A 14642-nucleotide genomic window follows, 5' to 3' on the forward strand; every position below is an offset into this window, starting at 1 on the left:
GCGATGCAATGGCGTGAAAACCCAAGAGTTTTGGTGCTTTGAACACAAGTGTTTCTTTCTACACAAATACTAGTATTCTTTTTTTATTTTGATTATAGAGGTTTTATCCTTAGGGTCATTCGCCTCTTCTCGGGATAGAGACAACTCTTTTGGAAAAATCTCTAACCCCAAGTATTCTATTAATTGTAACAACTTTCCCGGTCCCTGAGCTTCGGTGATGAGCCCTGGTATTGAGACTCTTTAAACTTGGAGCGTTCCAAACCAGGGAACCCAAAGATCACAATAGACCGCCTTATTCTGATGATAGGAGCTTTTTGTTGTTGTTAATGCATGTTATCTACTGTTTGCTTGGTTTCGTTGTTGGCACCACAAGGGTATTTTTCTAGTTCACTTGGGTGTTTAATAGACTGGTTCGAGGTTGTAAGGGAAAAATAGAAAAGATCCTAATTAACGAGCACAACACTTCTTGCGTTCTTTTGCGGACTCAAATGACTGTGCGAAATATAGTAGAAATTGGTTGGTCCTCGGATTTAGAAATTAGTATGGAAAAATGCACATGTTTGCATCTCCACACGTTCAGATCGTTATTTCACTCAAATTGAAAACTAATGCAATAAAAGAGTAATCCAGAATGTGGTTAACAACTTTGTCGAAAGTTGTTACTTGCTAAGATTTTCTATAAAACATTACAATTTTAGATGGAAGGGTTAAATTAATTCCAGAAATTTATTAAATCTGTCAACACTTCAATTGTACCACCACTCCCTATTGGATTTCTGATAATTTTCACGGGTGAGGATTTAGTGACTTTGATCGCTTTGCAGTGCCCCTTGATCATGTCCGATTGGGCTCAAGCTTCGCGTGGAACTTGTGATGGTCTAGCTTTTGCGGTGTTTCCGTTTACAAAATTCAGATGGACCATTTTTATTACTGCTCTACTATACATACTGCGATCTCACAAACACACAAGCGCCTCGGTGATTTAGATAATGGGTTAGCATTTACGAATTTGCAAACGTGGTCTCAACGGCGATCATGCAAAAGCAAATTCCCACATGATCGCGAATCACCCGTGCTTGGAAGCCTTAACCCTCGGCCTTAGCAGCCTTGATACATACCTGCAATTGGACCACCCTGAAAATAATAAATAAAACATTGTATATTAGAATCACGACCGCGCGAGTATACAAAAGGCAACGTTATTATGCCAACGAAAACACTATATACTATACATACAAAAACAAATAAACTTATATACGTAAAGATACATACATGCTAGCACACGCGACATGCAAACGCTCAAGCAATCAAACACGTTCACATAAGACAAACCTGGTCACGAGCGCGAACAATAAATCGCGATCCTTTGCCCTCAGTCCTGGTGTCTAGGCTCGGGTATCTACGCTAGACAACTAGTTTCAACGTACCATAACCGGAGACTAGCGAAAATAGGAAGCTCAACACCTGAACTGGAAACTCAAAATTAAACATCAGTATCACGGCACACGCAAACATTCGAAAATCCACGCCAATATGCAAATGACCTCACGTATTGACACGAAAAATAGGCACGCTAACACACGCGACAAACAAACGCAACGTGATCAATATCGTTAACATGCAAACGCTCGAGCCTTTCATGACCAAACCGGGACACAAACGCGTGAACATGCAATCGCCGTCGAATACTTACGTGATCAAACTTTCAAAAAACGACGCCTAAGCAGCCAAAAAACGTCCACGCAACTTTCTATACTAACCATACGATCATACACAAGCAAACGAATGCTCATACAAAGACACATATACTCGACTAACGACCGGGCGAAGTACATTTCAAACGTTGAACTTGTCATTTCGATGATCGCCTTAGTTCTGCGTTGCCATTATTCACACAAGACTCCATAGTTTAGTCCATTTGGTAAAGAATGTAGGACATCCGGAAGCCCAAATGCAGTGTCATCAGCTTTCATCGCACTAGGAACACCTTCCCTTTTGATTATAATATTGCTGGAAATCAACTACAACGTGTTGACTACATCAAAGACCTAGGAGTAATACTGGATTATAAACTGACTTACCATCGTCACTTCTCTGCTACAATCGACAAGGCCAATCGACAACTGGGATTCATGTTTAAGATATCCAACGAATTTCGTGATCCTTTGTGTTTTAAAGCTCTTTACTGTTCATTAGTGCGTTCGATGCTAGAATTTGGAAATGTCGTTTGGAATCCTTACCATGCTGTTTGGATCAATAGGATCGAAGGCGTTCAATAGGGTTTGTCAGATATGCTCTGCGTTTCTTGCCATGGAGTGATCCGCAAAACTTGCCGCCGTATGAAGACCGCTGTCGTTTGTTAGGCTTGCACACCCTTGCTGAAAGGAGAATGACATCGCATGCAGTCTTTGTGGCCAAAATACTGCTGGATGAATACGACGTACCTGACCTACTAGCACAAATGCATTTCTATGCGCCATCTCGTACTCTTCGCCAAAGACTGATGCTTGTTCCTGAAATGAGACCAACTGACTATGCTGCCAATAGTCCTGTCATCGCAATGGTTCGGAGGTTCAACGAGTTCTCCGAATTATTTGATTTTAACCTCACCGCATCTGGATTTAGAAGACGAATTGAATCACACTAATTTTAGGAAATTTCATTAAGACATTAAATGTTAGATGAATAAATTTTTTACAAATGCAAATACAAATACAAATACAAAGAGAACAAAAACATCATCAACTTTTCTAATCACATTCGCGATTTTTGTGCTTCTTTGGTCTTTGTGTTATATACAAGTTAGCTTACCAATTATGTACAAGATTGCTGCGCAATTTCACAAGTGGGCGTACATGTTACCATTCAAGTTTACGTACATGTTTTTTTTTTATTATTTTATTGTTATTTTACATTGATAGTCTCCATGAAGTATTGTAATCAGTGTGGCCATTTTTGTTTGAAGGTAGATCCGTAGATTTTCACTTCAACACACTGAAATCCAAAACATACACTTATTCTAAAGGCTGGTTTTGACAAAAAGTGTTCTGCTTTAATCCAACTACGATACTATAAGTGGAAATAAAGCGGAATATTTTACCTAAGAGCATTATTCCGACAAATGTGAGGAACTTTATATTGTGCATTTTTAAATCAGGGACATTCTAGGTCTTTAGGTCTCTTACGTTTTTTTTATCTGTAACGAGCTATCTCATATTGGTTTAAGAACTAAACTATTTGTTGCCGATTTAAATTTAAAGTAAAATAAAACAAAAAAAGTTTTGTCTTATATATTTAGGTTCGATCGTAGAATACATTTGGGATTTCAATATAGATCCTAACTTAAAATTTTGTCCAGTTAGGTGGGGTAGCAGTTTGTTTCTTAAGCCGCGTCTTTATTAAGATTACATATGATTCTTTACATACAAAAGAACGAACACCGACTCAGGATAGGTGCGCGAAGCATTGCAACGTCTATGGTCGCAATAGCTGGTATATGCCATAAACCGAAAATATACAGGTCGCACCTCTCAGAATTAATTGTTATTTTTTGGAAGATCGAAGATTCCTTATTGGGCCATATTAGCTAAAACTTGAACAGTTATGGTTTTCAAATAACGGTAGAATAATGATATAGAAAATAGGTCCGCTCTTTCAAAAATTTCACCAACTATGATGTCGAATAGGACCTCGAGAGCGCACAAACTTTTCTAACTGATGTCTGGCATCACGATATTTTGTGTAGACGAAACAACGTGTTTGATGTTTTGGTAATACTTGACAGACGCATAGATTACAATCAGTGGGCGCAATACGATAAAAATGAACATCGAACGTTCTAAAGTAACACTCTTCTTCTCCTTCTTCTTCTTCTTCTTCTTCTTCTTCTTCTTCTTCTTCTTCTTCTTCTTCTTCTGAGGTAGAAAGTATGCACTCTAATTTCCTTGAATTAAAAAATCTGTTTACAGAGAGATCAATAGGCAAAGTTCCGATTCTGAGGGTATTCTGAATTGCAACTAATTTTGTGAGGTAAGCGAAAGCAGGATGATACTGGAGACACTGGACTCTTCGATATGTGATACGTCAAAGAAGAACACTTTGCCACAGACAGCGTATTCTTATTCATTTATTTGTAAATATTTTTAGGATCTTTTACGAATCAAGTTTCCTCTTGCATAGACGTGTCGAAGAACAAAGACGAGTTAGAAATATCTTGAAGATTGATACGATAGGGCGTAAACGATGAAAGATCGGCCGATACGAATTGTAGTAGGAGGCTGGTTTTTCTGGTTTCCGCATAGAAATTCCTATTAGTTATCGCCAGTCGCGTGAAACAATGTCTTCTTCAATATTTTTGAATGACGAAGTAGGGAATGATTCGCAAGCTAAGTTTCAATTGTTTTCGTAGTTGACTCTACTCGCGCAGATGGTAGATCTGGTCGTTTGTAGCGTAGCTCAGTTCGAATGGTCAAGGAGTGATTCCCGCAATTCCATTCCATTCTGTTAACTAAAATGTCACAGGACAACCGCCACAATTGTTTCTCAGATATGGTCGTTCAGGTTCACAACAAATTACCATGGAATGTCCGATCTCTGTACCGTTTCGAAATTCTTCGAGTTAGTCGTTATGGATACACAGTGGTTCAAAACGGCATTTTGAGGTACTTAATTCACTGGAGTCAACAATGTCCATATTAGCGATTTTACGTCTTCTACATTCTACAATGTTTGAGTGTTCAAAAAGCACCATTTTTTGGTAATTTTACTAGTAGGCTATGAGAAATCTAACTTTTGAATGCTTGACCGTCTTCGACAGAGTTGTAGAAGAGAGTAATTTTATAAAATTTGCGAAGAGATGCTGTCCCTGGTACACTATTATCGAATTATGAGACTTTTTCTCAGATGAACTAATAAAATTCTTTTGTTACTTATAACAATTTTGGTTCTGATTTTTAGCGTTAAAAATGCTTTGAGGTACTTTTCGTGATTACAAAACACGCAGCTTTTCCGAAGAGACCAAATAGCTGTGAATACTTTGTGAGGAGTTATTGCTGATTTGGTTTCTATCTTGGCCTGTTTTGAACCCTTATAACATCACTATGGGCAAAATTTGTAAGTATGTCTAAATTATTCTGGTAGGACTGGATTTCACCTACAAAAAATCATTTCTTCTTAACATAAAACGCTCGAGCCCTTCGCTATCATCCACGCACACCAAAGCCCGCGAACTCGCAAAAGGGATAACACTCCGGTGACTAAGTGAACGTTTTAGCACTTATAAATTGTCAAACGCAGTCTCAAGCGTGAACCTACAAAGTCCCGCTCTCGCGCTGCTGTGGATCGGTCAGTTCCAGAAGTCCCTACTCTCGACCTTAGCAGTCTAGGTCTATGCCTTCTGATGAACCAATGAAAAAATGACACTCATATCCACAAGACAACACGTTCCATGGTGACATGACCGGGAACTCTAGTGATATGGAAGAACTCACTCTATTCTAGCATCTGAAGTTGTGTACTCCAAATATTAAGTACTCTCAAGTTTTTTTTACGCGGTTTTTTTTTGCGCGGTATTTTTTACGCGGATTTTGAAATTTACGCGGTTTTCATTTACGCGGATTTTGAAATTTACGCGGTTTTCATTTACGCGGTTTTTGAAATTTACGCGGTTTTCATTTACGCGGATTTTGGAATTTACGCGGTATCCATCAATGAGGTTCCCTTTATCGCGGATTCTTAAATTTAAGTGGTCTTCATTTACGCGGATTTTGAAATTTACGCGGTTTTCATTTACGCGGTTTTCATTTACGCGGCTCGCATCCCCCGCGTAAAAAAACCTGAGTGTACCAGATTGACGGTTCGCGCGCAACCATCCCCACACGCAAATATGCGACTGGACACACGGTTTTAAAATCGCATTTATACACGCGAAGTTACACTAGCACACGCGACATAGAATCGCCCACGCGATCGAACACGTTAACGCACAAACGCACGAGATCTTCACATTTCCCGCCACGTCTGCAATTGTAGTGAGTGATTCTGACGGGGTACTTTTCCGAGACTCTGCAGTTCGAGTAGGACAATTCTCAAAAAATTAGAATAATGCTAAAATTGACATTAAGGTGGCATAATATGTGGCAATAATTTTAAATGTGAGGGTCCTTTGAAATAATGGATCAGACATCAGAACGTATTGGGTGGATTATCGGTGTTCCCCTTGTTATTTGAAGATTTGTGCCTTGCCATGTCGTCTCATAACTTTACTGATAGGAATAGAAAGCGAGGTGAAAGAAAAAAGGTAGGGAAATGGAAAATGACATCACAATGCAATCACAACACAAAACCATAAACATTCTCTCGATTCTTCACTACCGAAGGAATAATGAACCCTACTGATAAAGCCTATAGCTCTTTGCCACACTGCACTAAGAATAATAGCATATCATTAAGTTTTAGCTCTCTGTACATAGGTTCATCTATGTATGGAATGAATATAACGAACTACAAATTCGGATACACAATTGCATTACTGCATAGTAGATACATATCAAATGATATGAAGTTCCGTAATAACATTGACAACGATCACACGAATTATACTCGGCACGCTGTGATAATTGAGTATGAATTGTCCAGTCAGTGCCCTGACAGGAATATTTCAATTGGGCTTGAAAAAATGCCACAAATTCTTTGCCAATGGTTGGCATGGCCGGATGCAGCCCAAGAGCGAATCTTGTGATTTATCCAACTTATTAACAGTGATAGAACTGGTTCCGGACCAACGAAGTCAGTGACTTCATCCGCCCAGTTTTCTATGAATGACCGGATACTTATAATAGGTAGATAGCATTTAAAATGCTGAGTTCTTCAATTTGAGTCCGACATTCGATTACTAATTTCGATCTCGAATCTACCGAACTAAGTACTTTTGTAGTACCGATTGTACGCCACACAGAAGACGCGGTACGGTACAGCACCCGATCAGAAACACATAACAAGAATATTTTAAAACTATATCTCCCGTTGGCACTTGTAAAAATTTTCTGTTATTTTAACTACTAACGAGACCAAATTTATAACACAATATGTTACGAAAATTGCATTCTGTTATAATCTTGTTATTTCATTCTGCTCGGGATATCTACCAAGCGAATGAGATTGGTCTGATCTCATTTCACGACAGTAGATATCGGCACCGGCTCAACCCTCCAACAGAGAACCGTCAGTGTAACAAACTACGTATTCTTCAAGTTGGCACTCCATACAACGAGACACCCATTCCTCGCGAGAAGGAATACTGGCAGTAAGTAAATACTCTTCCCAAGCAACAATTTATGGCCGCAGTGTTCCTCTGGAACATCAGTTGGTGTTGTCTTGAACGCACCAGTCATCGCCGTCAAGACCATCCTCTGAAGACGGTTTAGCTTTGACTGGATTGTCGTGATTTCTCCTTTCTGCCACTACACAAGCCACCCGTATGCCAGTATTGGTCTAACAATTGTTGTGTAGATCCGCTGAATGTACTTGGGTTTGAGTCCCCAACATTTGCCGGAAGCCTATATACATTGGCCGAAGGTCATGTAATCTTTCTTGATTCTCGTTGTGAGCTGACCAATTCAGCTTTGAGTCAAGAATTATCCCAACGTACTTGATCTGCGACTATAATTTCAGAGTCAAAAAACTGCAACGGACAAGCTCCGGTTGTAATTTTTCGTTGCGTGAAAAGCATCATTGCACCCAAGCTCATTAAGTTTCCTCAATAAGCCATCGGTGACAAGGTGCCATAGAAGTGGTGACAGCACACCACTTTGAGGAGATCCACATACACTCAATTTCGATATCTCTGTTTGTTGTAACAATAAGCACAGATGTCGGTTGCTAAGCATTCCGTGTATCAAGTTTGTGATATATAAAGATATTCCATTACCTCGTGCTGCTTCCAAGCTGGATTCGAAAGACACGTTGTCGAAAACACCTTCAATAGCAAAAAATGTACTAAGCTTGATTGTTCTTGCGAAAAAAAAAATTCAGTGTTGTAGGCAACATTATGTAACAGAGTCGTAGTAGACTTCCCTCACTGATAAGCATGGTATATTGCATAAAGTGGATGCTCGCCTAAGCCAACATCCTGAATGTAGTGATCGATTAAAAAGTTTCACCAATTTGAGAAGGACTAATCGGTCTAAAACTCTTTGCCTCTCATAAATAACGCGGCAACCTTTGGGAATGAATTTTACAATTATTTTCCACTACGCTAAAGGTATATCCTGTTGCAAAACTACAAGTAAGAACTTTTTTCAAAATATGCTTGAAGTGTTCATATCCTCTTTGAAGTAGAACGGGAATGATTCCATCTGTTCACGGAGATCTGCACGGAACAAGGCTTTCAATCGCCCATTTGATCGATTTGTTTATCACAATTCTACGAGCAAAAGTCCAAGAACAATAACTACCTAAAAAGAGCTCAGGGGCAGTTGTTGGTGATGGCTCCGTACATCCTCCGTTTGTCAAAAAGACAGTTGAATACTACATTTTCGTCGAACGAGAAATCACAATTAGCAGCTCTAATCGAACTTTCGATTTCAAAAATAACTTATTTAATCTATTAGTCTCGTTCAGACTTGAGACATTTGTGCAGAGGCTTTTCCAACCATTTCGCTCAGAAGATCGAAGGGAATTTCTGTAAGCTTTGTAAACCAACTTAAAGTCTTCCGACTCGTCCCTGCGTCTGCGATTCCTAGTTATTCTACATAACTTTTTGAGTCTGAAAGGTTCGGTATTCTAGCAAGGTGTTCCTCTAGAAGTACGCATAACTCGAAGCGGACAAGCCTCTTGGTACGCTGTTTGTTTTATCAACGACCTCCTCCAAGTCTCTTGGAGATTCATTCGTTCGATTCAGTACCCAAGAAACCTAGTCGTTAAATCCTCTCCGTAGAGTTCCCAGTTTGTAGACTTGGGACTATAATATGTGACGATATGCAACGAGACGTTTAAGTTATCAAGGGTGATGTACTTATGATCAGATAACAATGGTTCGAGCTCGTTGGGTACGAGCCAACTCATGCGTAGTACTGTCGGAGCAGAGAGTTACATCCAACACCTCTTCCCTGTCAGATCATGCAAATGTGGGGTGATTTCCAAATTAAGTATGTGCAGATTTGTACGACTTAAGTATTCCATCGATTCGGTTACCTATTTGCCGCATCGCATTCTACTTTAAGCGACATGCAAAACTACGACTGTACTTCCTTTTGCGTTAAAGAACAGAAAACGTAAAATTTCTAATTTGTTTGAATTACCTGATACTGATTCAGACGGAGCCGGTGGTTAAGTGGTAATCGTAACCGCTACTCCAGTTGGTCTGGGTTCAATCCCAGCCGAGGTCGTTGAGATTTTTCTGAGGTGAAAAAATCTGTGCTTACGTCTTTCTTCGGAAGGGAAGTAAACCCGTTGGTTCCTGGTCCATGAGTTGATGGATTGATATCTAGTCCAGATAGTGGAGTCACCCCTCTGGCGTCGATAATGAAGAAGTAGAATCCAACTTCTATACTTACTAACAAATATCCTCCTCCTGTGATACTTGTGGAGTGCGCAGTAGTATATACGGCCCCTAGCAAAAGCAAGTGTCGGACTAATATTCCTTCCCTTTCCTTCCGCGATCTACGTTCGGGCCTGGCCGGCGTCAGTGTTGATCAATTAAAACATTTTAGAATTACCAGGAGTTGCACATTGAAAGATGTTTCGCTACTCCCAAGCATTATTATCTACAGCTGGTCCAGATCGATAACGGAGTAGTAGCCAGGGGTGGGTCGCACAAGCTCAAGTTCAAGCTACATTACCTGATATTGATTCATATTCGACTGAATGCATTTTAACGGGGATTTTACCTTCTTTCAATCATGAGTTGTTTTTTTTTACCTTGTGCGGATTGCTAACGACTATAAATTTAGTGCAGAATTTGTGTTGCTGATTCTAACCTTGATTTCTGGCGAAGAATTGTTTCTACAGTTTTAATAAAGACACTTTCAATATCCTCCAATTTTCAAATCGATATATAGCCAAAGTGTTTATTGTATTCTTGATGCAAGACCGACAATAAAGAACAAAAACTTAATTCAATAGTGCACCCTGACTAAATGCCGTTAAACAATCATAGCCTCAAACCAAAATTTCGTGCAATCGCACCTCCAACCATTTTCAATTAATTGATACTAATTGCGTCTATATTTTTTTGGTTTCAGCTTCGCAAAGAGCAGGAAATCCAGAAGCAAAAACTCTGGCATGCCTTCCAGGAGAAGAACAAAGAACTAGAGATGCAGCACCGACAACAGCTTGAGCACAAATTTCAGGTAATTTTCACAGTGGGCCCACCATCACCCTGCCCTCCTTAATGTTTGGTTTCCCAGCAAAAACTGGCAACAGTTTCTGTTGAAAAAACCGCACGCACACACTATCCTACTATTCCTCGTCTGAGTCACGCGAAAAACGAAAAAAAAAACACAAAGCAATCTGTTCACAAACCGAATACAATATCGATATAGCTTGCGGCCTATCACACTACTGGCTACATCTTCCAGGAACTGCGCGATCAGCGCCTGGCCGAGGAAGCCGCCCAGCAGCGGGAACGCCGGGAACGGGAAGCGATGAAGCGCAAGGAGAAGCAGGACTTCAGCGCCAACGCAAGTTCCGAGGTCAAACAAAAGTTACAGGTTTGTGCGAGCTGGCTTAATTTTTCAGTTCAACCATTAAACCGTTTCCAATTTTTTTCCAGACCTTTCTGATCCAGAAAAAACAAGCAGCTGCCTCCAACGGTATGAGTTCACCGTCTTCCTATCGAAATTGGTGAGTGGTGATAGGTTCTTTGAAACTGTCTTTAAGATTAAATGTCATTATCAAATTTTAGGGGCGTCGTGAAGTCTTCGTCGGGCGAATCGATACCAGCCGGGGCAGTCGCTACCAGTTCACACCCGTACAAAATCCCGCCACCTCCTCCGTCGTCGATCGCCAAGTACGATTCCGACTTTCCACTGAGAAAAACAGGTACGTTGCCCGATCATTTGTCTGACTTTGTGCGTGTCATTTGTCGTTTGATTGATACTAACTGGGTGGTCGCTGAGACTGTTATACCGCTACTTCTCGATAGATGGAGTTGACGGAATTAAAAATCGCGAAACTAATGCAAAACAAGATTTTTTTAACTCCCCGCATGATTCGCTAGTCTTTGTCGCGCTTTGGTAACACTTAACAGACAAGACCAAACGAACCTACTAGAAGATGTTTGAATAATTGGCCTTTTTGAAAAATGACGACGACTATGCCGAATCAAGTCGGCATCGCACGACTCCCTCACACACACACTACCACTATTTGTCGATGTAAGAAGCTACCACTAACCGCCTAAATCGAATGCATGTATTTTTGCCACACGACAGCTTCCGAGTCGAACCTGCTGAAGATTCGCATCAAGCAGCGGGTCATCGAGAAACGTGCCATGACGGGACCGTTGGCGGCGCGCCGCCAGGAGCGTCTCCAGCAGGCAGCCCAACGGCGGCTCCAGAAGCAATCGCAAGCCCAACAACACCAGCAACAGCACGCTCAGCAGCACCAGCAAGCTCAACATTCCCAGCAGTTGTCACATCACCAGCTTTCCTCGATGGCCGCTCATCCAGCAAGTATGTATTGTGCCCTGAACCAACCAACAACCAACCAGTCAGGGGTCACTCTGATGCATTCACTGTTGTTTTGTATTTGTGTGAGTGTGTTGTTATCATTGGAGCCAAACTTAATTTCGCAAACGACGATTAGCTGCACGAACAAACCCCACAGTTTTCACAAGTTTGTGTGCTAATGGAACTAACCTGTCGGTGAAGATCGACCTGAGTCTGTATTCGGCTGATAACAACTTCTCTTTAGCGCCATCTCTGGATGTTTAACGGTACTTAACGTTGTTTTCCACTTCCTCACACAGATTGCTCTACTGGAACGTCCGATTCGGGTCCCAATTCGCCACCGGCATTGGGAAGCCGCGGGTCACCTTCCAATGCCCCGATTCAGGAGGAAAACGAGGATCCACAGTACCGGTCCAGCATTAACGACCTGGCACTCTTTAGTTCACCCTCGATGCCAAACATTTCGCTGGGCAGGCCCCATCTTGCCGATGCACACTCGGCAAATCATATTGTAAGTGTCTCGTTTCCAGTACGCTATTTTTTTAAATGTAACTAACAAAATCCTTCTTTGCTGCAGTCGATGGTTCCGCTGAGACCTCCGCACCAACTGGTGGCCGCTGGTCAGCCACCACAACCTCCACTATCGCACCATCCACCACCGTTACCGCCTCATTTTGTGAACCACCCCTCGATGCTGGAACAACTCAATGAGCAGCAGTTGCAGGCGGCTGCTGCTGCGGCGGCCGCTGTAGCAGTCGCCGGTGGTCTTTCCATCAATCCGACCCATCTCGGTGGAATCAATTCCGGTGTTCCACCTGTGTACGGTCAACCAATAACCGACGCTCAGGTTGCACAGGCAAGGCTTTACAAGCAAGGCCATCGGCCCCTCGGGAGAACCCAGTCAGCTCCTCTACCCCTCGGGCATCCAATGCTAACCGGGGCATCTGGTTCTGTGGTGAACATCGGGCAGACTCACTACGAGGATAGTGACGTAAGTAGTTGAAGAATCACATCTTGATAGCATAAACAAATCTTATTTTACAGGCCGAACGCCAAGCGTACGAACAGCACCTCCTGATGAAGCAGAAAATACGCCAGACCGCGCTGAACCGTGCCAACTGCGTGCGGGAACCTCAGCTCAAAGAGGAAGTCGAATCCGGCGAGGTGATCGACCTGACGGATAAAAAGCAACCGCCCAAGACTACGGTGATAACGTCGAACAGTGTGATCAAGAGTACCTCCCACACCACCCTGCTGCGCGATTCGGCCGAGAGTTTACAGCAGCAGCACGTGGAGTTCCTACAGGCACAACAGCGTGAACTGGCCTTCATGCGACAATCGATTCAGCTCGGAATGCTGGAAGATCCCTACAATCGCGCATTATTGCGACCTCTCTCCCGAACGTCATCGAGCCCACTAGTCCACCTGGGAACCCCGGCCAGCAGTAATCATCCCGTGACATTATCGGACACCGGTCAGGAGGATACTCCGCCTCCGGTGAACCTTACGGTCCAGAATCGTAGCCGCTCGATGCTAAGTTATACTAACGAAGGGCTCGCCAGCCCTGGACCTTTACAACTAACGACCTCTTCGTCCGCCTCGGCCATCCCCGTCCGATCGGTACAGCAGCAGAACGGAAAGCTCACCACCGGTCTAGCCTTTGATAGTCTCATGCTGAAGCACAGCTGCGTATGTGGTGACAACGCTGCCCATCCGGAGCACAGTGGACGACTGCAGAGTGTTTGGGCTCGGCTGGTGGAAACTGGTCTAGCCTCTCGCTGTGATAAGCTCCGCTCTCGTAAAGCTACCCAAGAAGAACTGCAAACCGTTCACACCGAAGCGCATTCCCTCGTGTTTGGTACAAACCAGATCAACCGGCAGAAGCTGGACGCCAGTCGAGTCAGCTTCGTCCGGTTAGCATGTGGTGGTGTTGGCGTCGATCTCGATACTACCTGGAACGAACATCACACCGCAGCCGCTGCCAGGATGGCTGCCGGCTGTGTGACGGATCTCTCGTACAAGGTGGCCAAAAATGAAATCCGCAATGCTTTCGCCGTCGTGCGTCCTCCGGGACATCACGCGGAACCTAACGCCGCCATGGGTTTCTGTTTCTTCAACTCGATAGCGATTGCGGCAAAATTGCTGCTGCAGCGACTGCCGTCCGAAATTCGTAGAATCCTCATCGTTGACTGGGACGTTCATCATGGCAATGGGACACAGCAGGTGTTTTACGATGATCCGAACGTGTTGTATCTTTCGATCCATCGTCATGATGATGGGAACTTTTTCCCCGGTACTGGAGGACCCACGGAGTGTGGTTCCGGTGCTGGACTTGGCTTCAACGTTAATATCCCTTGGTCCGGTGGGCTGAACCCTCCTCTTGGTGATGCCGAGTACCTGGCGGCATTCCGAACGGTGGTGATGCCGATAGCGCGCGATTTTCAGCCGGATATAGTCCTGGTCTCGGCTGGATTCGATGCTGCCTATGGTCATCCTGCTCCTCTCGGTGGGTACATGGTTTCACCGGCCTGTTTCGGGTATCTGACCCGGGAACTGATGAAATTGGCTGATGGAAAGGTAAGTTGAGCTGATACTGCGTAGATTGATCTAAGTCGATTGACCAATTATCGACATTACAGGTGGTTCTAGCGCTGGAGGGTGGCTACGACCTGCCAGCTATCTGCGATTCCGCCCAGGAGTGCGTTCGGGCACTGCTCGGTGATGAGCTGTCTCCGATTGTAGCGGCGGAGCTGTCGCGACCTCCCTGTCTGCCCGCGATCGATACACTGCAGAAAACCATTGCCATTCAGATGACGCACTGGCCGTGCGTTAAGCGACTAGCGCACACGGTGAGCTTTTCCGCGATGCAAGCGGTCAGTGGGAACGATCGGGAAGAATCGGACACGGTCACGGCGATGGCTGGACTGTCGATGCAGCCGCCCAACAGGTGAGCTTTTTAATTTTGAAATTTCT

At 43.3% G+C, this 14642-nt stretch overlaps 1 protein-coding gene across 2 annotated transcripts in view; it reads left to right on the top strand.

Annotated features, from left to right (window-relative positions):
* The window catches only part of LOC131682976 (histone deacetylase 4), a 113017-nt gene that overhangs the window by 80522 nt on the left and 17853 nt on the right, over positions 1-14642 (top strand). Inside the window, exons 3-11 of one of the 2 annotated variants that reach the window (XM_058964808.1) lie at positions 10242-10349; positions 10542-10709; positions 10772-10842; positions 10904-11040; positions 11433-11672; positions 11969-12180; positions 12247-12660; positions 12714-14246; positions 14309-14616. In XM_058964808.1, the coding sequence (XP_058820791.1) occupies positions 10242-10349; positions 10542-10709; positions 10772-10842; positions 10904-11040; positions 11433-11672; positions 11969-12180; positions 12247-12660; positions 12714-14246; positions 14309-14616 (3191 nt within the window). The remainder of the gene's footprint in view (positions 1-10241; positions 10350-10541; positions 10710-10771; positions 10843-10903; positions 11041-11432; positions 11673-11968; positions 12181-12246; positions 12661-12713; positions 14247-14308; positions 14617-14642) is intronic. The other variant, XM_058964812.1, reaches the window with a different exon arrangement.

This window comes from Topomyia yanbarensis, chromosome 1 (assembly GCF_030247195.1).
Source record: "Topomyia yanbarensis strain Yona2022 chromosome 1, ASM3024719v1, whole genome shotgun sequence".
In the NCBI taxonomy this organism is placed as follows: domain Eukaryota; kingdom Metazoa; phylum Arthropoda; class Insecta; order Diptera; family Culicidae; genus Topomyia; species Topomyia yanbarensis.